Source organism: Aquarana catesbeiana, linkage group LG06, assembly GCF_042186555.1.
Source record: "Aquarana catesbeiana isolate 2022-GZ linkage group LG06, ASM4218655v1, whole genome shotgun sequence".
In the NCBI taxonomy this organism is placed as follows: domain Eukaryota; kingdom Metazoa; phylum Chordata; class Amphibia; order Anura; family Ranidae; genus Aquarana; species Aquarana catesbeiana.
This window is the reverse complement of record NC_133329.1, coordinates 84,940,332-84,964,246: the sequence shown is the minus strand read 5'-3', so window position 1 is coordinate 84,964,246 and position 23,915 is coordinate 84,940,332. Positions and strand designations below refer to the sequence as shown.

At 45.6% G+C, this 23,915-nt stretch overlaps 1 protein-coding gene across 1 annotated transcript; it reads left to right on the top strand.

The window, feature by feature from the left end:
• Nucleotides 1-11,637: 11,637 nt before the first annotated feature.
• On the top strand, nt 11,638-23,915 carry LOC141148697 (uncharacterized). Its single transcript, XM_073636345.1, has 3 exons — nt 11,638-12,578; nt 14,721-14,847; nt 20,665-23,915. Exons 1-3 carry the CDS (start codon nt 12,381-12,383, stop codon nt 21,093-21,095), a joined length of 756 nt encoding a protein of 251 aa, XP_073492446.1. The 5' UTR covers nt 11,638-12,380; the 3' UTR covers nt 21,096-23,915.

The following is a 23,915-nucleotide window of genomic DNA, read 5'->3' as shown; positions in this document are numbered from 1 at the left end:
GAGTGCTATTCAGTCTATTTTTGTACATATTGGATATAATGAGTAAATTTGCGGTATTGCTAGGAGACTTGGTTCCAATCCAAAATGACGTTGGTGGGGAAAGAAGCAAAAGAAATACCAAACCCTGTACAGTATCACATGGACCTTCTTTTCTGCCAGTGACCAACAGCAGTCCTGTTAGTAAAACCCTATTAACAGAGTTTAAGTGTAATTCTTAATTCGTATAGTATTGGAATGGGATAGGCCAGTCTATTTTGTGCAATCTTATCAAGTACCAGAAGGTGGCATCGTAGTCTCTTTGTCCTCGGTTATAGGGCAAAAAGTGACTTATACTATTCAAAAACACAAATACATTAATGGTGTTAATTGTTTTTTGTTTATTTTGAACATCTCTGTATCACCAGCTTGTCCTTGGTACTTTATTGTCCTGATGAAGGTTGTTTTCAAGGACCACTTAGGTTTTCTCATATGATGTGTCATGAGTCAATATGCCTCTGCCCTGTAAAAAATATTCTCAGCAGACATAGAAAATTGAGTACTGTCCGTGATACTTTTTTTATTTGCACTAACATACAATTTTTCAGGACAAGCTTTCGGGGTATGTCCCCTTCTTCAAGGTCCAAGCAGTACTGATCAGTACTGCTTGGACCTTGAAGAAGGGGACATACCCCGAAAGCTTGTCCTGAAAAATTGTATGTTAGTGCAAATAAAAAAAGTATCACGGACAGTACTCAATTTTCTCTGTCACAATTGCACTAATACGGCTACAATCAAATCAAGTACTCAGCAGACATAAAAGTGAAGCTGAAGTTGCAGAGATAGAAATTCATCAACATTGTACTAATGCCTTGTACCGCTATTATAGTCTTTACCTTAAATTTCCTAAATTGACAGAGTGTCTAAACCAGCCATTCTTAACCAGGATTCTGCAGAGCCCTAGGGTTTCTCCAGAGGTTGTGGTGGTGGTGGAGGGGGGGGGGGGGGGGGGTTCCTTAAATCATGGCTGATTGATTTCCCATCTGATGGTGCCTGCATAGTTTTAGGTCCATCACCACTTGGCAGAGCCAGCAGCATGACATCAATGATCTTCTTGGTTATTTAAGGGTGGGATTCTGATCACCAATGTAAGGGGGCATTCTTCTCACTGGCCACCAATATGAGATGCATTCTTCTCACTGACCCCCACTGTAAGAGGAGCATTCTTCCTATTGACCACCAATGTGAGGAGCATTTCTTCCCCATAACCACCACTGGAGGGGGCAGGCTTCTGAAAGACCACCAATGTAAGAAGCAATGTGAGGATCATTCTTTCTACGGACCTCCACTGTAAGGGGCATTCTTCCTACTGACCACCAATGTAAGAATCATTCTTCCCATAGACCACAAACATAAGGAGCATTCCTCCCACTGACCACCACTGTAAGGGGACACTCTTCCCTTTGACCACCACTGTAAGGGGGCATGCTTCCTACTTACTACCAATGTAAGGGGCATTCTTCCCTTTGACTATCACTGTAAGGGACATTCTTCCCACTGACCACCAATGTAAGGAGCAATCTTCCCACTGACCTCCAATGTAAGGAGCATTCTTTGCAATAACCACCAATGTAAGGGGCATTCTTCCCACTGACCACCAATGTAAGGAGCATTATTTCCACAGAACACCAATTTAAGGGGCATTCTGTCCACTGACTACCAATGCAAGAAGCATTCTTCCCACTGACCATCAGTTTAGGGGCATTCTTCCTACTGTCCACCAATGTGAGGAGCATTCTTCCCATTGACCACCGATGTAAGAGGAACGTTCTTCCCACTGACCACCAGTAAAGAACATTATTCCATCTGACCCCTAATGATTAAATCTTCTGTCTTCTCTGAGACCTAAACATTATTTCAAGGGTTCCTCTGGGGTAAAACGGTTGAGAAAGGTTGGTTTAAATACTACTGCACAATCTAATTGGCACTAAAGTTTGACCATACTGTCCAGTGCTGTTCATAATCTAACAGGCCTGGTCAGACACACCCCCTCTCTGGTCAGACACACCCTCTCTGTGTTCCTTAGCATTACAAGTCTGTGTTCTGCGATAAGGGGTGTGGCTGTTGCTCAGCTCTCCCAAGGCAAAGTACTGCACTCTGAGGTAGTAAATGCAAGAGAATAAGATATTTTAAGACTTTTACAAGCAAAAATCAATAAAAAAAACATAAATTAGGGCACACAGAGAAAATAAAAAGTGTGATATTTTGGTTGGGCTTTAAATTACATAATGCATTGCTTCAGCAACAGACAGCGGTGGGCATGCTGGGTGACAGAATAAACCATTCAATAACAGGGAATGAAATGATGTGTTGTCATATGGTTTAATGATCACAGAGAAAAAACATTACGGGCAAAACCTGTCTGTGCTTTATCCTGAAATGGGAAGTTTCTACTTTTGTACGGTAAAATAAGCAGTTTTACTGGAAAGTCTTTTCTCTGTATTTTTAAGACAATAAAAAGAGCAAATGTTTGTCATTGTAGTCATTTTATTTGATATGCAGTTTCAGTTTCTTTCCTAAAGTTTTTGCTTTTGATTTCAGTGCTCTGACAACCTAAAGTCAGTTGTCCCTTGTCTCCGTTTCCGCCCCCCTACCCACCTCCGACCACTGTCCCTTGTCTCCGTGTCTGCCCCCCTACCCACCTCCGACCACTGTCCCTTGTCTCCATGTCTGCCCCCTACCCACCTCCGACCACTGTCCCTTGTCTCCGTGTCCGCCCCCCCACCCACCTCCGAGCACTGTCCCTTGTCTCCGTGTCCGCCCCCCTACCCACCTCCGAGCACTGTCCCTTGTCTCCGTGTCTGCCCCCCTACCCACCTCCGAGCACTGTCCCTTGTCTCCGTTTCCGCCCCCCTACCCACCTCCGACCACTGTCCCTTGTCTCCGTGTCTGCCCCCCTACCCACCTCCGACCACTGTCCCTTGTCTCCGTGTCTGCCCCCCTACCTACCTCTGACCACTGTCCCTTGTCTCCATGTCCGCCCCCCTACCCACCTCCCAGCGCTGTCCCTTGTTTTCAAATCATATTCACCTCCCAAAACCACCCTTTTAGAGAATACAGAACCAAATATAATTTTATGGTGCAAAGTAATTTGAATTAAATTTGTTAAAGTGGAATTTCAGTTAAAAAAAAAAAAATCTACATTTGATTAGTATGCATAATATAATAAATTTTTTTATTATAGAAAAAAAGAAGTCACATGCATTAAGATAAAAAAACTTCTGCCTTTACACTGTTGGTGAGACTGTCTGTAAAAATCGTACTGTTCTGTAACACCACATACAGCTTTAAAGTTTAAAGTGTTACTAAACCCACAACAGAAAAATCAGTCTGTATATGCAGTAAAGCATGCTTATTATACTCACTCTGGAACCTAAGGGGTTAATCATCCGCATTGTGTAAAAAGGTTGTTTGATCGTGTATGCACAGATCTTCTCCTTCTTGCATTGCGCCAAAACATGTCTGGATAAGACAGAGTAAATAGAGTCAGGCTGCACATGCTAAGTTTGGTGTGAATTGCTAGAGAGTTTTTTTTTTCTTGGGAGAGTGCATGTGATCAGCATAGGTCCAATCGGCACTGTCCAGACAGAGGGTCAGTGGTCCTGCATCCTGATAGGACAGCAGTGCAGTATGAAAACTCCACCTTCAAGCTTTAACCAGGCACTGATAGAAGTCACAAGACTGCTAAATACTGCTGATGAGAAAAGGTATTTAGCAGTTTATATTTACTAAAAATGATTGCATTTTCATGTTCTGTGTACTGTGGGAGACCAGATATAGTGAATGCAGAGTCCTGGGTTTAGTAACACTTTAAGTTCATCTTTTCACAAAAAAAATGAAACATTAGGGTCAGCCGCCCCCCTGTCCAATCATCTGACCCCTTTCAGGACATCGGCACATGAATTCCAACGGGGAGGGGCTGGTTTTTTGAAGCACCAATTAGAGCCAGAGGCTCTAAAAGGCTTCAATATAGGGTGGGCTCGGATCGCAGAAAGTGCGCTCTCAACCTAACCAGGTGTGTTACAACAGCGAATGAATATTCGCTGTTGTAACACTGATCCTCCTTCCGGCCATCAGGAAGCGGGTTTTGACACCGGTCACCTGATTGTCTGAAAGGACAGGAGATCCTTTTGGATGCCTAGGAGGAGGAGGGGAGGAGCTGGAAGCTGGAGGAGAGGACTCGGAGCACCACGCTGCCTGCCACCCATCACGATAGGGTAAGTGCTGGACCGACCAGCAAACAGCTGGGGAGTGGGCGGCTATTTGCCACCCCCCCCCCCAAAAAAAAAAACACCAGCCGCCACTGTGAAACATTGACCTAACACTGTACAACTGAACCCTTCACAGTCCCGCAACACTTACCTTCAAGTAGCTTTCACTGTCCGAAGCAGGGGTTTGGGGGTTTTGAAATCTGTGGTTCTTTTGCCCTTCTTTCCTTAGGGATGCTCGGTGGGATCAGAGAGGGTGGGATCAGAGCAACCAGTGTGTGACCAATCAGATTCATCCTAAAAGAAGACCGCGGGTTTCTAACCCCGGAATTCCTGCACCAGGTGCATGGGCAATGAAAGTTTCAGCTCCTCCCCGAAAGAACTAATCAACTTCATGCGAGCTCCCTCGCATGGTGGTGAGTTCTTGCGGGTGTGCTCCCGTGATACAGCCGGCGGCCATAGCTGCTCACTGTATCACTCGGCCCCGCCCCCCGACGCGCCACGTCATTGGATGTGATTGACAGCAGCGCGAGCCAATGGCTGCGCTGCTTTCAGTCCATCCACTCTAGCCAATCAGCGGCCAGGCTGATCAACGAAGAGGATGTCGGGGGCGAGCACGGGACATTCGAGGGGTCAGGTAAGTAAAATGGGGGGGGGCTGGGGGGGCCGGTATTGTCAGATGTTTTTTCACCTTAATGCATAAAATGCATTAAGGTGAAAAAACTTTTACCTTTACAACCCCTTTAAGGCCAGTTTACACCGAGATCGCTCGGGAATGCGCATGCTCCTATGCAATTCCTGCACGCTCCCATGCAGTGCATTTTGACAGACCATTCATTTGAATGGGCTGCAAAATGCACCGGATCATGAAAAGATAGTGCTTGCTTTTAAAAATGCATGGCACCAAACCGCATAGTACTGTGGTACCTTGCAATTTGGTGCCCACAAACGCACTAGAATTGTGATCTTGCATTTGGGGTGCCATTAACAATACATTGGCAACCCTATGTAGATCGCAAGGGCCGTGCATTCGAGTAGATGGAATGCGCCTTTCCTGCACTGTGTTCTTACACTGTAAAGCATTCTCCAAGAAAATGATTTGTGTTTTTGTAATGTTAACTTCAAAGGTGCATAAAAAGACCCCTCCCCACCATGTGTTTTTTTTTTCTTTTGCCTTGGTACATGTCCCCCACCAATGACAGTGCCCAGGTTCTCATGCCTTTTATTTTTTATTTTTTTTACAGTGGTTTGTCTATTAGCTCTAAAAATGGCCAGAATTTACTAACATGAGTAGTGCACCCCCTAAGAAGCCGCAAGTATGCTGGGATCCCCCACCCTGCACAGCCAGGCACATCAAATTTTCACAGGCACTCCAGAGACAGAGAACAGTCCGTGACTTTGTTTTTTTTTTGTTATTTATTCAGGGTTAATAACTTGGATGGGAATGGGAAGTCATGGGATACCCACTTGACTTTAGTAACAAACTTGGCAACAACTTCAGGGACATCTTCCTATACACAGTCTATATACAGCCTCTTTTTTTTTTTTAATCGCTTGCTGATCGGGCCATACCAAAATGATTGCTACATCGTGGTTGGATAACTTTGGGAGGGTATACAATGACATCCTCCCAGAGAAGGCACCCAGGAATGTCTGTGACTGTCGGTCTTCCAGACCCGGCGTGTCACGGATCGGGGTAAAGGGTCAATGACAGAGGCTCTTTACCACGTGATCGCTCCATCCAATGACAGAGCCATCAGTTATCAACAAACCAGAGCATGTCTGGCTCAGCTCCTCCCCTCTTCTCGCACCGATCGGTACAGTGTGCGAGGAGAGGAGGGAGGCGGTCCAGCGGCACTGTGCGATGAATCTGGAGTGCCCACAGCGCTGATCTGTGCCCATCCATGGCTCATCCATCCATGCTCATTCATCCTCATTTATGCTCATCCATCCTCATCCAAGGCTCATTCATCCATCCTCAATGATCAGCCCAACCACATCAGTGATCATCCATGCCACATCAGTGATCATCCATGCCACATCAATGCTCATCCATGCCACATCCATGCCACATCAATGCTCATCCATGCCACATCCATGCCACATCAGTGCTCATCCATGCCACATACATGTCACATCAGTGCGCATCTGTGCCACTTCCATGCCACATCAGTGCTCATCCGTGCCACATCTGTGCCACATCAGTGCTCATCCATGCCATATCCATGCCACATCAGTGCCCATCCGTGCCACATTCATGCCACATCAGTGCTCATCCATGCCACATCAGTGCTCATTCGTGCCACATCAATGCTCATCTGGGCCACATCCGTGCCACATCAGTGCTCATCGGTGCCACATCCGTGCCACATCAGTGCTCATCCGTGCCACATCCATGTCACATCAGTGCGCATCTGTGTCACTTCCATGCCACATCAGTGTTCATCCGTGCCACATCTGTGCCACATCAGTGCTCATCCATGCCATACCCATGCCACATCAGTGCCCATCCGTGCCACATTCATGCCACATCAGTGCTCATCCGTGCCACATCAGTGCTCATCTGGGCCACATCCGTGCCACATCAGTGCTCATCTGTACCACATCCGTGCCATATCAGTACTCATCCGTACCACATCTATGCCACAAAAGTGCTCATCCGTGCCACATCCATGACACTATAGTGCCCATCAGTGCCACTACAGTGCCTCGCAAAAGTGTAATAGTCAAATTAGATTTGAAATGTATGTCCCTAGAACACCTAATGGTGCTCTCTGAATGTTGGGCCTCTGTATGTGACCATACAGAGGCCAGAATGTTGTCATTTTTTGAGCGTTTCCATTTTCCTGGTGCTCCAGGGCCTTCAAAAGTGATAAGAGGTAGTCAAATAATTATATGTGTAATTTATGCTCCTAGAACACCTGATGGTATCGCCATACTCAGGAGAAGTATATATGTATGATGTATGTATATGTTGTGTGTGAGAAATAATTTGTTATTATCACAGTTTTGTGGGGAAAAAAAAAAAAAAGAAAAAAAAAATCTTCATTTTGAAAAGAATTGTGGGAAAAAAATTACAATATCAAATAACTCACCATGCCTCTTACTAAATACCTTGGAATGTCTACTTTCCAAAAAGGGGTCATTTGGGGGGTATTTTTACTTTCCTGACATTTCAGGGCCTCATCAGGTGTGATCAATTTTCAGTGATTGACACTATAGCTTGTGGACTCTATAAATTCCACAAAGAACAAATAATATACACCGATTTGGGTTATTTTAACCAAAGATATGTAACAGTATAAATTTTTTCCAAAATTTATAAAGAAAAATGACTGATTTGCTAAATTGTATAACAGAAACGATGAAAAATACATTTTAAAAAAAAATGTAGGTCTTATTTCTTTTATAGCGCGAAAAATTTAAAAACTCATAGGTGATTTAATACCACCAAAAGAAAGCTCTATTTGTGTGGAAAAAAAGAACAAAAATTTTGTATGGGTACAGTGTTCCATGACTAATTGTCATTCAAAATGTGAGAGAGATGAAAATTGGTCTGGTTAGGAAGGGGCTTTAAGTGCCCAGCGGGCAAGTGGTTAATCCAACAAAGATTTAGCATCTTACATTGCTATCATTACATGCCAGTGTAAAACACAACGGATATAAACCTGCCACAGTTCCTAAAGCACGGTAATCACATCAACACAATAAAGTCATCATGCTCCATAATTGTGTCACATAACTGAGAACTGAAACTACTATCTCACAAGTGACCTGTAGTTTTTTTTTTTTTAATATGTTTCCTGATTCCCTGAGAAGAGCATAGTTAAATATCCAGCATTGAGCCTAAGTAACCTGTCCATTATCAGATCCAAGCCCTGGAACATCCAACCACGGTGCCCATAATTTCTCATATTTAAGCATACTGCCTCTATGTTGGTAAATGATCTTTTCCATTCTTAGCGACTCGCCTATGTTTTTAATCCATTCTCCCACCGTAGGGGGGTCCCCCGGCTTCCAATGTACCATGATCAGCTTTGGTGCCTGGAACAGGACTCTAATGCCGCGTACACACGAGCGGACTTTACGGCAGACTTTGCCCGGCGGACTGGATTTCGTCAGACAATTAGATCGTGTGTGGGCTCCAGCAGACTTTGTTTTCTCAAAAGTTGGACGGACTTAGATTTGAAACATGTTTTAAATCAATCCGTCGAAATCGAGTCCGGTCGAAAAGTCCGCTCGTCTGTATGCTAGTTCGACGGACAAAAAGCCACGCTAGGGCAGCTATTGGCTACTGGCCATGAACTTCCTTGTTTTAGTCCGGTCGTACGTCATCACGTACGAATTCGACGGACTTTGGTGGATTGTATGTAGGCAAGTCCGTTCATTCAAAAAGTCCGTCGAAAAGTCCGCCGGGCAAAGTCTGCCGTAACGTCCACTCGTGTGTACGCGGCATTAGTATGACCTCTTTTATATACAGCCTCCTTGACACCCCACCAGCACTTCACCCACTTACAGTTTCCAGCTGAATCATTGCTTGTGGATCTGACAGACACAGTCAGATTTTAGCAATGGCCCTTTGTAGGCAGGAACTCGCAGCCCCTCGTTGTGTAGCAGATAACAGTGATTAGCTTGTACTTCTCCTCCTGTGGCTACTGGCCCCAGCACCACCTCTTCAGGCACTGCCAACCTACCTGGCTGCAGCTGCCCCTTTCACTAGGCCTCCAGGCTAATGTCTCCCCACAGTCCTTAAGACTGACACCAGCCCACCTGGCTGACTCTGCAGGAGCTCTCCCAGGGAAGGGATGAAGACTCGGCACAACGCGGTCTTCAGGGAGAATTGGCTACATATGGCAGTCTCTCCCCCTGTAAATCCCCAGTAGTGCTGTTCTGCTCACACTGTCCTATCTCTTGCTCCTGTGCCTCCAGGAAGGGCTTCCTCTGTGTGTTATAGCAGCCCCCCCCCCCTAGACTAGGAGGCACCCCTGAGGGCCACAGACAGTCTCCACAGCACTATATCTCCATCTTCCACCTGACTGCCCCTGCTGGCATGGCTCATGCCTATTTATGAGGTAAGCCTTGCCCCCCTGCCAGCCATTTACTGGGGTTTGGCTGAGGTCCTCATAAATATTCCAAACAGCCCCTCCTCACCTTCACTCACCAGCTCTAGATGTTTCTACAACCTTCTAGACCAGGGGGAGGCACCAGAGAAGCTGTCAGGATGAGTCATCCAGCCCTGATTCGCTGAACCCTGACCCAGATTCACAGCTCAGGCTTAGCTCTGGGTCAAACAAAATTTTCCTACGCTAACAAACTTACACTACAAAACCGATCTTACATCTAGCACACACTAGAGGGTGCTACTCAAGACCCCCCCCTCCCAGTTCAGATGTAGGCTGTGTCTGTTTGCACTATGATGGGAAGAGATAAGGGGGCGCGGCATCAACATTGTCATCACTGCTGATCCACAGGCCTACAATTTGTCAATGTACACCTAGCCACACCTAGTCCCGCCCACTGCTTTCTGGATTGAAAGCACTATCTCTGTTACTGAACCCCTCCCACTGTGATCTGCAGCGTCTGGGAGAGGGAGCGTGTGAAACACAAATGAAAGAGTACTTGTCTTAATCGGGGAAGGTAAAAGAAGTTTTGTTTTTACTTTTTGTGGCTTGTGTATCACATAGTTACTGGATTTGGTGCCTGTTCTTTCATACGGGAGCCTTTAATGGCACTTTAATGTATATTTAATTACTAAAATCTAAATGTGTATATTGCAATGTTTTAATTCTTTTAATTACAAAAATCCTTCAAAATCTAAAAAGGAAAGATCAGCAAATGTGTCCAAACCCAGCACTCTTCCACAATTCCCTGTGCCACCCGTAGTACATTAAAGCAACATCTCCCACTGAGTCCTGCATACCTCTGCTAGTGAGGGGGGTATCCCACGCTCCAGAATGGAGCATCAGGGTCGGATGTATACTTCCTGCCCTCTAGGCCAAATGCCTTTTTCCACACACCTCCTACCCCAGTTGACTGTTTAGCCTTAGTATCACACTAACAAGATTAGAGGTCACAGCCATACATGGCACACCATGGCAGGGGGGAGAGAATAGCTAAGCCAATGCACACACTCAGTCGAAGTACACCTACAGCCAACATCGAGAATGTGCAAACTTTTGTCATGTAGCTCTAATTAGCATTTTTGTTACCAAGAAAAAAATACTTCAGTCTATAGAAGGTCTGTGTTGCTGAAATGTCAGATGCAGTTTAATTGCTGAACGATTGACTTTTTGCATGATGCTGAACTACACTGCAGAGTGCATGAGCATCATGGGAAATGTAGTTCCAAAACATCTGGGGTGCCGTCTGGTTTGCCATCACTGGTCTAGCCCATCCTTGCAATGGTCTGGAACTTTTCATTATTCATTATGGAATGTGTTACTGGTAGCCACCACCATGACGTGTGGGTGAATGGATGGATGCCACTTTGGCAGCCTTGCCTCCTTGGACCATGGCCTCTGTTGGCTGTGGAAAAATCAGTTCCTATAAAGCACACGTAAGGGCTTAAGAGAAACCCCTTGCTATTTCTATAAATACTGGACGGGTTTCAATGATCCTCCAGCTGATTTATACCAGGTAAATGGTACTCTCTTTTGCTCATTTGACTTACATTTTCAAATATTTATGTTTTGCTTCTCTAAATCCCAGATCCTGAAGAAGCTTACAATCTACCCAGGAGAGTACTAGGAATTTTTGTCCGTGAAGGCAAACACAACTAATTTGTTCTTTCACAGTATGCACTTTCATAGTAGGCCTTCCTTGTTTTTTTATTATTACTAGCATTTTGCTGATATTAGCCCCAGATTCCGAGGAGGCCTATAATCTATCCATTGGTGGACTTGGAACATTTGGACTAGGAGGCAAACACAAATTGCACATATGTGAACCCATCCTCATGGTAGGCTTTCCTTGTTTTTTTATTAATATTAGCATTTTGTTCATATTAGCGCCAGATTCTAAAGAGGCCCATAATCTACCCAGTGGTGGACTAGGAACTTTCGGCCTGGAAGGCAAACAGAACCAACTGATTCTTTCATAGTAGGCACTTTCATGGTAGGCCTTCCTTGTTTTTTTATTATTACTAGCATTTTGCTCACATTAGCCCCAGATTCCGAAGAAGCCTGTAATATATCCAGTGGTGGACTAGGAACTTTTGGACTGGGAGGCAAACACAATCAACTGTCAACTGCTCCTTTCATGGTGATAATATATTTCTTTGGGCTAATGAAAGTGGGCCAGGACTGAATTGTGGAGGAGGGAGAAAAAGGCAGCAGGATTTCTTTGTGGCTCTCAGCATGTAACATACCATCTAAAGCCACAAAGGAAATTAGAGCTGGAAGATGTTTTGCTAGATGCTGTGATCACAGGTGTGAACAAGGAGTGGGTTGCTATATCAAACTCACCATTTATCATTGGCTATAGGTCCCTCTCTGATGTCGGTCTATGCCACACCATAACAGGGTTCTCCTGTTATGAGGTGACAACTGTCTCTCAATTGTGCTCCCACGTTGTCACCCTGTCACACATGCCCTACAAGAGACTGTGCCAGCACACATTGCACAGACATGGTTCACCGCTGTCGATAGAGGAAAAGCCAACCCAGAATAATGATGTGCAGCCGACTCTGGCGTTTGTGCATGTAGACAAGAAGTGGCTAAAAGAGTCTGGAGGCAATCAACAGTACTGAGTTACAAAAAAGGATGAAAAAGAAGAAAACAGTTGTTTGTTAAAGAATTTTAGACAGTACTTTAGCAAATGAAATATCATCCAGCTAGAGTTTGCATCAACCGCTCTGACACTAGTTACACAACAAAACATTAAGTTGTTGGTGTATGTTTGAAGAAAGTGTATGTTTGGAGAAAGTCTTCCCACCCGGGGTGAACTTCTTCTCTTTGTCATATGGAGAAGATTTCCTGCTGAGCCGGGAACTTTAAATAACCAAAGAATAACAACAAGTCATTGAGGTGGTGAGGCTCAGATCATGTTACTCATCCATCCTTTCTTCACTGTTAATGTGTCTTCGTGTTACAAGAGGTCTTTTGCGGGTCCAAGTTTTGCCTGTAGTGGATGACTTGAATGACTGCAATGAAGCTCCGGAGGAATCTGGTTGGTATTTTTTTCTGTCTCCTCTGTGGCCTCTCTTCTGGAGATGTTGGGTGGCAGCTACCAAATAAGAACTTCTCAGAAGCAGATATCAGGAAAGAGCTGAACCAGGCTCTCCAGATTGTGGACCAGCCAACATTCCAAGGATGGAGGCCTGAACTCATAAAACAGGTCAGCATAACATTTACTTTAATTTGAGAAAGACTAGTTTAAGTTCTCTTGTATTGCTGTATAGTCTACATTGAAATAGCTTTCCGGTCTCAGGGAACCCCTGCTAAAAATGACTATATCTACAACCGATGATACATTAGTGTGATGGTCAGTGGGAAGAATGCTCCTTACGCTTGTGGACATTGGGAAGAATTACCCCCCTTATGGATAGCTAAAAAGATCAATGGTGTCAGTGGGAATTATCTAAGATACAGAAATTGCTCATTGCTCAAGGAGCCCCTAGCAACATCTGGAGGAACCCTGGTTGAGAAACCCTTATCTAGAGAGACTTGTTTGGGGAACTATTGGTAATTACTTGAAGCAGTGACCTTTTATGTAAGATACCCTATCACCTTGCACATTAATGGCAAAGTTACAAGGTTTTGTTTAAAACTCTCTCCCCTCCCCATTACCACCTTAAACTAATGCCTCGTACACATGATCAGAAATTCCGCCAGCAAAAGTCAGATGTGAGCTTTTGGTCAGAAATTCCGACCATGTGTATGCTCCATCGGACTTTTGCTGGCAGAATTCCAGCCAGCAAAAGATTGAGAGCAGGTTCTCTATTTTTCGGTCGGAAAAAGTTCCTATCCGAAAATGCGTTTGTCTGTATGCAATTCGGACGTGCAAAAATTCACGCATACTCAGAAACAATTCGACGCATGCTCGGAAGCATTGAACTTCATTTTCTCGGCTCGTCGTAGTGTTGTACATCACCGCGTTCTTGACGGTCGAGAGTTCCGAGAACTTTTCTGTGACTGTGTGTATGCAAGGCAAGCTTGAGCAGAATTTCTGATCATGTGTATGGGGCATTAGGATCTTATTCAAAATCCTTTAGCTTTACCCTGAACTATGTAGTGCAAGGGCATGCCTGATTCCATACAAATTGAAAGTGTTTAGGATTGACCTCATATTATATGGTTTTGGTAAATATAAAGGAAAAGTGTACAAGCATATTGTATAATGTATGCTTAACCATCACAGAATTCCCCTGCCGCTCCTTCCTTCTTCCTTCCTGCTGCAGCAGCTGCAAAATACCTGGTGTTTTAAGGTATAGGGGAACATGTGACCTCCGCCCTGATACAGTGCTTAGGTTTAGCGGCCAACTGTTTGGTCCTTACACTGTCACAGGACAAAAGGGGGTGACATCATCACCCAGTGTAAGCCCCTACACCAGGTATTGTGCAGCAGCTGTGGCAGAGATGGCGCAGTGGGGCAGAATTGTGAAGGTAAGAATAAGGTGGGCATGCCGTGGGTTTTATAACAACCCTATTACATGCCCTAAATGGACAAGATGACAGGGTCTCTTTAAAATAAAGCTGCTGCTTCAAGTAATTACCAAAAGTGCTTCCATTTATGTCATTCCGAGCACCAAGGATACAGATTTCATAATACAATTCCTAATCATGAAAGCTGGTGTTGAAATATGTACACTTTGGTGACTGCTAAACAGTTGGTCCACCCAAAACTAAATGAAGCCTGACCAGCCAAGTCTTCCATGGCTTTTTATGCCTGGATACCTGAACAGTAATATTTCCCTGCCGTAATTTCTGACTCTGGTTTCTGGTCACCAGTTTTCTATTTTACTACTATTGTGTGTTCCAGCTTAAATAAGATGAAAGATCTAGCTGAGATGGTGGGAAACCCCTATAACGGGGCAGAGCAGGTGTGCAGACTCAGAATCTTAGCATAGAGATCTCATCAGTAAAGTCCCCAAGAGATAGAAGAAACTGGCATGGGGTTTTCATTCTCAGAGTCCTGCATCTACCAAAATCTGAATGATCCGTTTTGGATGGACTGACCCTTAAAGAGAACCTGTGCTTGACACATAAAGCCATAGTCCAGTGATGGTGAACCTTGGCACCCCAGATGTTTTGGAACTACATTTCTCATGATGCTCATGCACTCTGCAGTGTAGTTGAGCATCATGGGAAATGTAGTTCTAAAACATCTGGGGTGCCAAGGTTCGCCATCACTGCCATAGGCTATAATGGTCTGGTCAACATAGGCATAGCATTTTAGTGTAGACGTTTAGTGTAGAAGTGTCATATCAGCTGGCTCTCAGATCCTGTACAGTGAGCCAATTATCACTCTGTGTTTCAGGCTGTTCCCAGGATGTACATTGGACTGGTTGAATTATGGCTTCAGTTCCAAAGTTTGCAGAAGGAGCAAGAAGAGGCATGGAGGAAAGTGAAGAGGATGACAAGAATGTCTGCTGGGTCCTGCCACGGTACATGATTTCTCTTATACCTGTATACCCTTTCGGGAGCAATTTTTACTTTTCTGCTATGTGCCTATTAATTTAGCAATAACCTTGTAATTACTTAAAGAGGAACTGCAGTCTGCTCACATAATTTGTAATAAAAACATCTTTGCCAATCTGAAACTTCCCTCCAACCACTTTGCATATTATTTTATATATACTGTGATTCTGTACTTGCCAAATATGCTGCAGAAATCTCCCTCCACTGAGTCTGGCTGCAGCCATTTTAACTGTGGGCAGCTGAAGCTTCCAGGATTTACACAGACACACACCTCCACCTCTGCAGCTCTCATTGGCCCTCTTATGGCTCATCCCCCTCCCTTTCTGGCAAACTCTCACGAAAGTGAGAGAGCTGTGCATGATGACATAAGCCTAGGCTTTTTCCCAGACAAGAAACAGGAAGTGGGCTGTATAAGGTATTTAGTGGCAGAAAAAAAATGTTTTACTATCCAAAGTTAAAACAACAACAAGGGCAGAAGATTGAATAGATGGAAAGTTGAAAAAATGACTGAAGTTCCACTTTAAGCAGCTGTAGCACTCATGGCTACTTAAATATCTGAACAGTTACTGCATGTGATTGACTGCAGTTACTGTTCAGCTGACAGATTTCCACCTGGCTCCTACAATTATTTATAATGCCAACAGGGCCACCCACAGCTGGAATTTCAGCCGATTCAGCAGGAATTGGCTGAAATTAGAGTCACGTATGGCCAGCTTTAGGCATACAGCCTAATATAAGGGGTAATATCAGAGTAATAGCCATGATGACCAGAAGCTCTGAAGGCACCACAAATGGAGAAAAGCAAGAGAAAATGGTGACTAAAGCCACACCTGACACACTCCCCATGCCCATGCCACTTTAACAACAGCTCAAGATCAGGGTTACAATAAAGTGCTGAATCACTAGTTATCTTTACATGCACACTCAGCATCTTTCCTAGTGGGGACCCTCACCGGCTTCTGGCTTCCATCCCAGATCGCAAGCATTTGAGCTGCAAGTTTGAAAATGACTTGCTAAGCTATTTCTAGACTTGCCAGGCTTCACAAGTTTTTTCGCACAATTGCAGCAAGTCTGCATTGCATGACTCCGGATCAACTTTCTTTGCAAACATTCTGCAAGTCCGCTTGCAGGTTCAGTTGTATTGTGCAGCAGTCATCCCACCACAGGGGGTCACTGTGGCTGAATTTCCATGCTGTAGACTTGCAGAGCTCTTGCTGTAGACTCACTGCTGCAACTTTGCTCTTGCTAGAGACTCGGCACGAAAAATTTGCTATAAATTGGAAAAGTGTCAACTAGAATTTGTGCTTCAAGTGCTCTGCAAGTGTACAACTTGCCAGTTAACAGATCTACAAATTCAACACTGCCACAAATTTGTGGCAAATTATCCTTGCTATCTGGGTTAGCGGCCAAGCCAGCTGCCCTGCGTCTATTTTTTTTTTGGGGGGGGACAAACTATTTTTTTTTTTGGTGATTTTGGGCTTAGGCAGACCATACATGATTCACTTTCTTTCATTAAAACAGTGGGTTTATTGAAAGAAAATAAATTGATTCCCCCATCCACACATTCAAGGGGAATCCCTCCCGCGGAGCTATTGTATTCTGACAATGGGGAGGCTTCCCCGCTGTCAGAATACACTCGTCAGCATCGCCGGCTATAGCTGGCGGCATTGATTTAGGCTGGGATCACTCTATTGCCGCATGCGGCTCACAGCAGGAATCCGGTGCGTCCTCGTTCACCGGTTCAGGTCCGATTTCAGCAGTGGCAGTGCGTCCATAGGGGCGCACGGGCGCCGCCCCCTCTCTCCTGCCACCCCCTCTAGCACCAATAGATAGATTAATGCATTGCATGAATCTATCTATGGTCACCGCTGTCACCCCCTATTCAGGTGCCCGACTCTTTTTCGGGGTGTTTTTGAAGCACCTGATTAGAGCCATAAGCTCTAATAGGCGTCAAAAAAGGTGACCTGCGAGCCCAATCGCTTTCCTAACACTAAACGGCCTCTCCGCCAATCAGGTGCTCAGATCCGTTACCTCTGGCTGAAACAACAGGCGCTGTGATTGGGCGCCAGGCATCCAATCATAGCAGAGGATGGGAAGAGAGGACAGGAGAAGACATCGAGGAGCTGTCCCTCCGAGACAGGTAAGTGCAGACGGTGGGCCGGCAGGGGGGGACACTGGCAGCATTTGATATGGCACTGTGGCTGCGTTTGATGGGGCACAGTGGGAGAAATTAATGGGCACAGTGGAGGCAATTGATGGGCACAGTGGTGGCAATTGATGGGCACAGTGGGAGCAACTGATGGGCACAGTGGCGGCAACTGATGGGCACAGTGGCTGCATTTGATGGGCACAGTGGTGGCAATTTATGGGCATAGTGGCTGCATTTTATGGGGCACAGTGGCTGCGTTTGATGGGCACAATGGCTGCGTTTGATGGGCACAGTGGCTGCGTTTGATGGGCACAGTGGCTGCGTTTGATGGCACAGTGGCGGCAATTGATGGGCGCAGTGGCTGCGTTTTATGGCACAGTGGCTGCGTTTGATGGGCACAGTGGCTGCGTTTGATGGCACCATTTTACCTAAACTAACACACCAGGATGTTATAGTTATCTTCAGCTGAGTCCAATAAGTTCTGAAAATAGCAGTCAAATGGCTGAAAATAGAGTGCCTTTGGCTTGTGTAAAGCTTTGTGAATTAAGCCTATTGTCTTAAAAAAAAATCTATTTCTCTTACAATCTATTAAAAATAAAATGCAAAATAAACAATATCTTAAAAAAAAAAAAAAAGTTCTAGCTTTAAGTACATTTTAATCAGGAAGTTTAAAGAGAACTGTTGGACAGAAGTGGTGATTTTATGGTGACCACAAACACCACCCCGAATGCTCCTGGGTGCAAACATCCCTTGCCATCACACGGACGGCACATATTCTCACACAGGAAGATTTAAAGTATAACTAAAGTCAAAACTTCTTTTTTTTTCTTTTGGATTTAGTGGAGAGGGATTAGAACCCCTGTCAGTTTTTATTGCTGTCTGTGTGTCCCCGTTAGAGAGATTCACCCTCTCTATTTATCCTGTTTACTGTTATCATTGAAAGTGAATGTAAGTGAAATTGAAAATCATCGCAAGTGAAAGAAATCTCAAATTTTGGGTTGTCCCCAGAAAAGTAATAGAGGGGGAAATCTTCCAATGGGGACCCGGGGAGCCCCAAGAAATCCCTTTATTTTTTTTTATTTTGCAGGGATTTCCCCTCACTTCCTGTTTTGGCTATGGGACAGGAAGTGAAGGGAAATCTCCGCAATGGAACACAGATGGTGAAACAAAACTGACAGGGATTATAATCCTCCCTTACTCTACCCAAAATAAAAATAAAACATTTTGCCTATATTTCTATTCAGATTCCCCTTGATCCTTAGCAGGTGAAAAAAGCAAAGTAATGCACATGGGCTGCAGTCATTGTTGGGTATCAAAGTGAGTCCTGGGACTCCAGTTATTGGGTCCCCATTGAGCCCTATGATAAATTCTACGAAGTCTTACTAGGGCCGGAATAAGGGGTGGACAGAAGGGTGGCAGGAGATAAGAACTGTTCGAGGAGGGGGAATTAGGGGGGGTTTGCTAGGAATGGTCATTTTGGAGGATTTGTGTTGGGAGGGGGGATGGGGGAAGTGGATTTGTGCTAAGAGGGGGGGATTTGGGGGGTTTGTGCTAGAAGAGGTGATACGGTAGCGGGGGGGGGGGGGGGTTGTGCTAGGAGGGGAATTTTTTTCTTGGGGGGGGGGGGGGGATTTGAGCTAGTAGGGATGATTGGGGGGTATTTGTGCTATGAGGGGAAATTTGGAGGGTGGCAGTGGATAAGAATTGTTCTAGGGGGGAAATTTGGGGGAGGATTTGTGCTGGGAGGGGGATTAGGGGTAAGGATTTGTGCTAGGAGGGGTGATTTTTTTATTGGGGGGGGGGATTTGGAGAGAGAGGATTTGAGCTTGGAGGGTGGGGGGGGTCAAAGATTTGTGCTGGCAAGGACATTGGAGGGGGTATTTGTGTTGGGAGGGTGAATTTGGATGGTGGCAGGGGATAAGAATTGTTCTAGGAGGGGAAATTAGGGGGGTTTGCTAGGAATGGTGATTTGGGGAAGATTTGGGGGGGGGGGGGGGAGAGAGGATTTGTGCTAAGAGAGACGATTTGGGGGCTTTGTGCTAGAAGAGGTGATATGGTAGTGAGGGGAGGGAATTTGTGCTAGGAGGGATGATTGGGGGTATTTTTTGCTAGGAGGGGAAATTTGGAGGGGAGGATTTGTGGTAGGAGGGGAAATTAAGGGGCAGAATTTGTGCTGGGAGGGGGGATTTGGAGTAGGGGAAAGGATAGGATTTGTGCTTGGAGGGGACATTTGAGGGTTATGGGACCTGGGCTAGGAAGGGTAACTTTTTCTTGGGTGGGGGGATTTGGAGAGAGAGAGGATTTGAGCTTGGAGGGGGAGTGAGGGGGGGAAGATTTGTTTTTGCAGGGGAGATTTCATCTGGGGGGGCAGATTTGTATTGGGAGAAGGGGGAATTTATGCATAGGGGTAATTAATGTGAATTTTTTTATGGGGGGGGGCAGATTTTTGCTAACACATAATACTCATACATTCTTTTTTTGGGGGGGGGGGGCAGATTTTTGCTGACAGATAATACTCATACTTTTTTTGGGGGGGGGACAGTTTGGTATGTTTACCCTGGGGGTGGGGGCGCTGTGGGGTATGTTTGCCCTGGGCTCTAAATTACCTTACTTTTTGGGGAGGGAGGGGTGGGGGCACAGTAGGGTATGTTTGCCGTAGACTCTAAATCACCTTGCTTTTTTTGGGGGGACGCAGTGGGGTATGTTTGCCCGGGGCTCTAAATTACCTTCCTTTTGGGGGGGGCGCAGTGGGGTATGTTTGCCCTAGACTCTAAATGACCTTCCTTTTTGGGGGGGGGTGGGGGCGCAGTGGGGTATGTTTGCCCAAGACTCTAAATTACCTTCCTTTTTTGGGGGGGGGGTGGGGGCGCAGTGGGGTATGTTTGCCCGGGGCTCTAAATTACCTTCCTTTTAGGGATGGGAGGGGTGGGGGCGCAGTGGGGTATGTTTGCCCTAGACTCTAAATTGCCTTCCTTTTTGGGGAGGGGGCGCAGTGGGGTATGTTTGCCCTGGGCTCTAAATTACCTTCCTTTGGGGGGGGGGGGGGCGCAGTGGGGTATGTTTGCCCTGGGCTCTAAATTACCTTCCTTTTTTTTGGGGGGGGGGGGTGGGGGCGCAGTGGGGTATGTTTGCCCTAGACTCTAAATTACCTTCCTTTTTGGGGGGGGCGGCGCAGTGGGGTATGTTTGCCCTGGGCTCTAAATTACCTTCCTTTGGGGGGGGGGGGGCGCAGTGGGGTATGTTTGCCCTGGACTCTAAATTACCTTCCTTTTTGGGGGGGGGCGCAGTGGGTTATGTTTGCCCTAGGCTCTAATATACCTTCCTTTTTGGGGGGGGCGCAGTGGGGTATGTTTGCCCTGGGCTCTAAATTACCTTCCATTTTTGGGGGGGGGGGTGCAGTGGGGTATGTTTGCCCTAGACTCTAAATTACCTTCCTTTTGGGGGGGGCGCAGTGGCGTATGTATGCCCTGGGCTCTAAATTACCTTCCTTTTTTGGGGGGGTGCAGTGGGGTATGTTTGCCCTGGGCTCTAAATTACCTTCCTTTTGGGGGGGGCACAGTGGGGTATGTTTGCCCTAGACTTCAGATGACCTTGTCCCGGCACTGATCCTTATAACCAAATCTGTTTGTTTCAGAACTAAAAGAAAATATTACTGAACTCTTTAGCCGAGTGCCTGCCAGATTGGACATCATAGAGAATCAGATGGTCTCCATACAAAAAAAACTGGAAAATATGGAAGAAACGATAAAACCGGAATCTGCAAACCAAGCCCCCGTTGACGCCATTGAGCCCGCAAACCATACAGAAGTAAACCAGACCATCTCCGAGCCGCCGCCTCACAGGCCCTGCAGCACGAAGACTTGTCGGGAAAACATGACGGGGCGCAAGAAGGTCAAAATCAGCAATACCCAACTCGCCCACAAGGTGGCAGCTCTCACTGAGTTACTGAATGGCCACAATGAGCTCCTGGAGGAACTGTACCAGCGGGTCACCGCACTGGAGGCGGCACGGAATACAGGCCCGGTGTCACCAAAGGCGAAGGAAGGGAGTGGAGGTGGCCATTAAATGGAGGCAGACCAGTATTTACGTTGAAGATAGTCTAAAGGGGACCTGTCACTTGTAAACAATTGGATTGAGAGTTGTTAAAAAATGTTTATTCTTTTCTTTTTTAAGATGCCCCTTTTCTATAAATAACCTCACTCCATGTCTGGTCTTCTTTAAAGCCCAACTCTAGCCAGATTCTTAGTTTTGGATACACTGAGAAAGTATTAGAACCTCTGTCAAGTCTTTATTTATTGTAGATGAAGCAATTTCACTCCACTGTGTGTTTCAGTGACAACCAGTAAAAGGAATGAGAGGAATGGGGGGGGGGGGGGGGGGGTCACTAGGACAGAAAGATGTACACAGCGATTAAATGCTGATCAATGGTGTAACCTTTCCCCGCTATACCAGAGCTATTCAGACCGGAGCAAATCTACATTTCCACTACCAGCCTCTTTATTTAGCAATAACTTTGTCTTTACTCAAAGTGCCATTAAACCCCAAAACCAACATTTATTATATTGCTGCTTACCAATTCTTAAATGTGATGGCTGCATGTGTTTTTTTTTTTTTTTTTAGACTGTCCTTCCTAATTTTCACCTGGTGATCCAACCAGTAAGTCTGTTGTTTTTCAACAGAACAAGCAGATGTAGCAGCTAGAGGGTTAAGACAAACCATTTAACACTGAAAGGGAGGGGTGTTTACAATGGTCAGCTTTCATTTATGTACAGTATGTAAAACCTTTATCCAAAAAACGTAAAAAATTGTACCTGGAGTTTGGCTTCAATTTGTTAGTATAGCTAAATCTGATAGTACATCTAACACTCCTCTTCACCCAGATTAACAATGCTGCTGTCCAAAGGTGTATTCTATTTCTCCTTCATCCGGAGTGTGGTGGTGGTGGGGGGGGGGCACTCTAATACAGGAGTTGTGTTACTGGCTACATCACCAGGTGAAAACAAAAGGAAAAGCCTAAAAAAAATAAAAATAAAGTGATTGCAAACCCTCACATATAACCAGTGAAGTGTCTGGCCTCAGGTGATACACAAATCCTCGTATATAAGTTGTACCTGTCTATCTACAGTCTTCTCTTCTCTACATCCAAAGTGCTGAATTTATACGCTTGTCTGAGAGTTCAGAAAAAAGTGGGCGGAGAGCCGTCCATCGCCGCCTTCCCTATCCATGTGTCCGGCCCCTTTCAGGACACTGGCACATGGATTCCAACGTGGAGGGGCTGTTTTTTTTTTGAAGCACCGATTAGGCAGAGGCTGTAATAGGCTTCAATATAGGGTGGGCTAGGGTCACAGAGCGTGCGCTCCGAGCCCACCCAGGTGTGCTACAACACTAATCCTCCTCCCGGCCAATCAGGAAGCGGGTTTTGACACCGGTCACCTGACTGACTGAAAGGACAGGCGATCCTACTGGACACCTAGGAGGAGGAGGGCTGCCGTGATGCAGAGAGGACACAGGAGCTGCTGCCCGCCGCCCGTAGGAGCCTGCAACCCGCCCATAGGAACCCGCCCACCTGCAACCGATGGGGTAAGTGCCGGGGTAGGGGGGGGGTGCCGCCAACCGAAAAACTGGGGATGCCGCCCCCACTCAAAAAAGACCCACCAGCCGCCACTGTTAGTGAGGAGAGCTCTGAGAGATGATTGGAGTGAAGGGACAACCCCCCCATTCACACAGCACACAGGAACAGAGCTGAGGCTGTCAATCAGCTGGTTGTGTGCTGACTCTCCTCCCCTGTCACCATTTTTCTCTTGGTGTCAGGAAAACTTGTCAGAAGTGATTCATGCAGATAGCAGAGGAACGAAGCAGCAGACAAAAATGACACGTATGCCGCATAAAAACGATCGGAAATTCGGCCAGCAAAAGACCGATGAGAGCTTTTGGTCGGAAAATGCGACCGTGTGTATGCTCCATCGGACTTTTGCTGGCCGAATTCCAGCCAGCAAAAGATTGAGAGCAGGTTCTCAATTTTTCGGTGGGAAAAAGTTCCGATTGGAAATCCCGATCGTCTGTAGCAATTCTGACACGCAAAATTCCTACGCATGCTCAGAAACAATTCGACGCATGCTCGGAAGCATTGAACTTCATTTTCTCGGCTCGTCGTAGTGTTGTACATCACCGCGTTCTTGACGGTCGAAAGTTCAGCGAACTTTTGTGTGACCGTGTGTATGCAAGGCAAACTTGGGCGGACTTCTGTCGCAAAAACCATCCAAGATTTTTCTGACAGAAAATCTGCTCGTGTGTACGCGGCATTAACCCCCTTTCACACAGAGGCGCTTTTCAGGCGCTTTCACGCTAAAAAAAGCGCCTGAAAAGCTCACGAAAACCTATTTCCATTAAAATCAATGAATGCTTTCACACTGGGGCAGTGCGCTGGCAGGGTGGTGAAAAACCTTTTTATGCTTTGTTCAGATTTGATGTCTCAGGTTCACAGCCATGTTAATGCAGCCACCACATCCAATGATTGGTAAGCTGCAATATATAAAATGTTTGGTGGGGGGGGGGGGGGGGAGGGCTAGACTTCTCTTTTAGCAACATTGATTTGTTAAAAAAAAAATATTTTCTATAGAATTTACAGACAAAAAAATGAATAAAAGAAAAATATACATTTTTACGTTTTTTTCTATCAGTGTTATGTTTTTCTGTATTTATTTTAAAGGAAAATGCAGCTAACATTAGGGGAGGCCGCAACATTTGGCCATTATCACAGTACAGGTCCATAGCCCCAGGTTTGGTTTTTAATAAGAGTAGTTTTTAGACATGTGCAATTTGTTTCGTAAAGAATTTAAATTTGGCCAAATTTTGCATCTTTCAGACATTTGGAGGCATCCGAAT

Excerpts from the sequence above, each read along its gene's own strand:
- LOC141148697 (XM_073636345.1), top strand. The coding sequence starts at position 12,381 with ATGACTGCAATGAAGCTCCGGAGGAATCTGGTTGGTATTTTTTTCTGT. Across the intron at positions 12,579-14,720 it reads GGCCTGAACTCATAAAACAG|GCTGTTCCCAGGATGTACAT; the intron begins GTCAGCATAACA and ends TCTGTGTTTCAG. Across the intron at positions 14,848-20,664 it reads GTCTGCTGGGTCCTGCCACG|AACTAAAAGAAAATATTACT; the intron begins GTACATGATTTC and ends TGTTTGTTTCAG.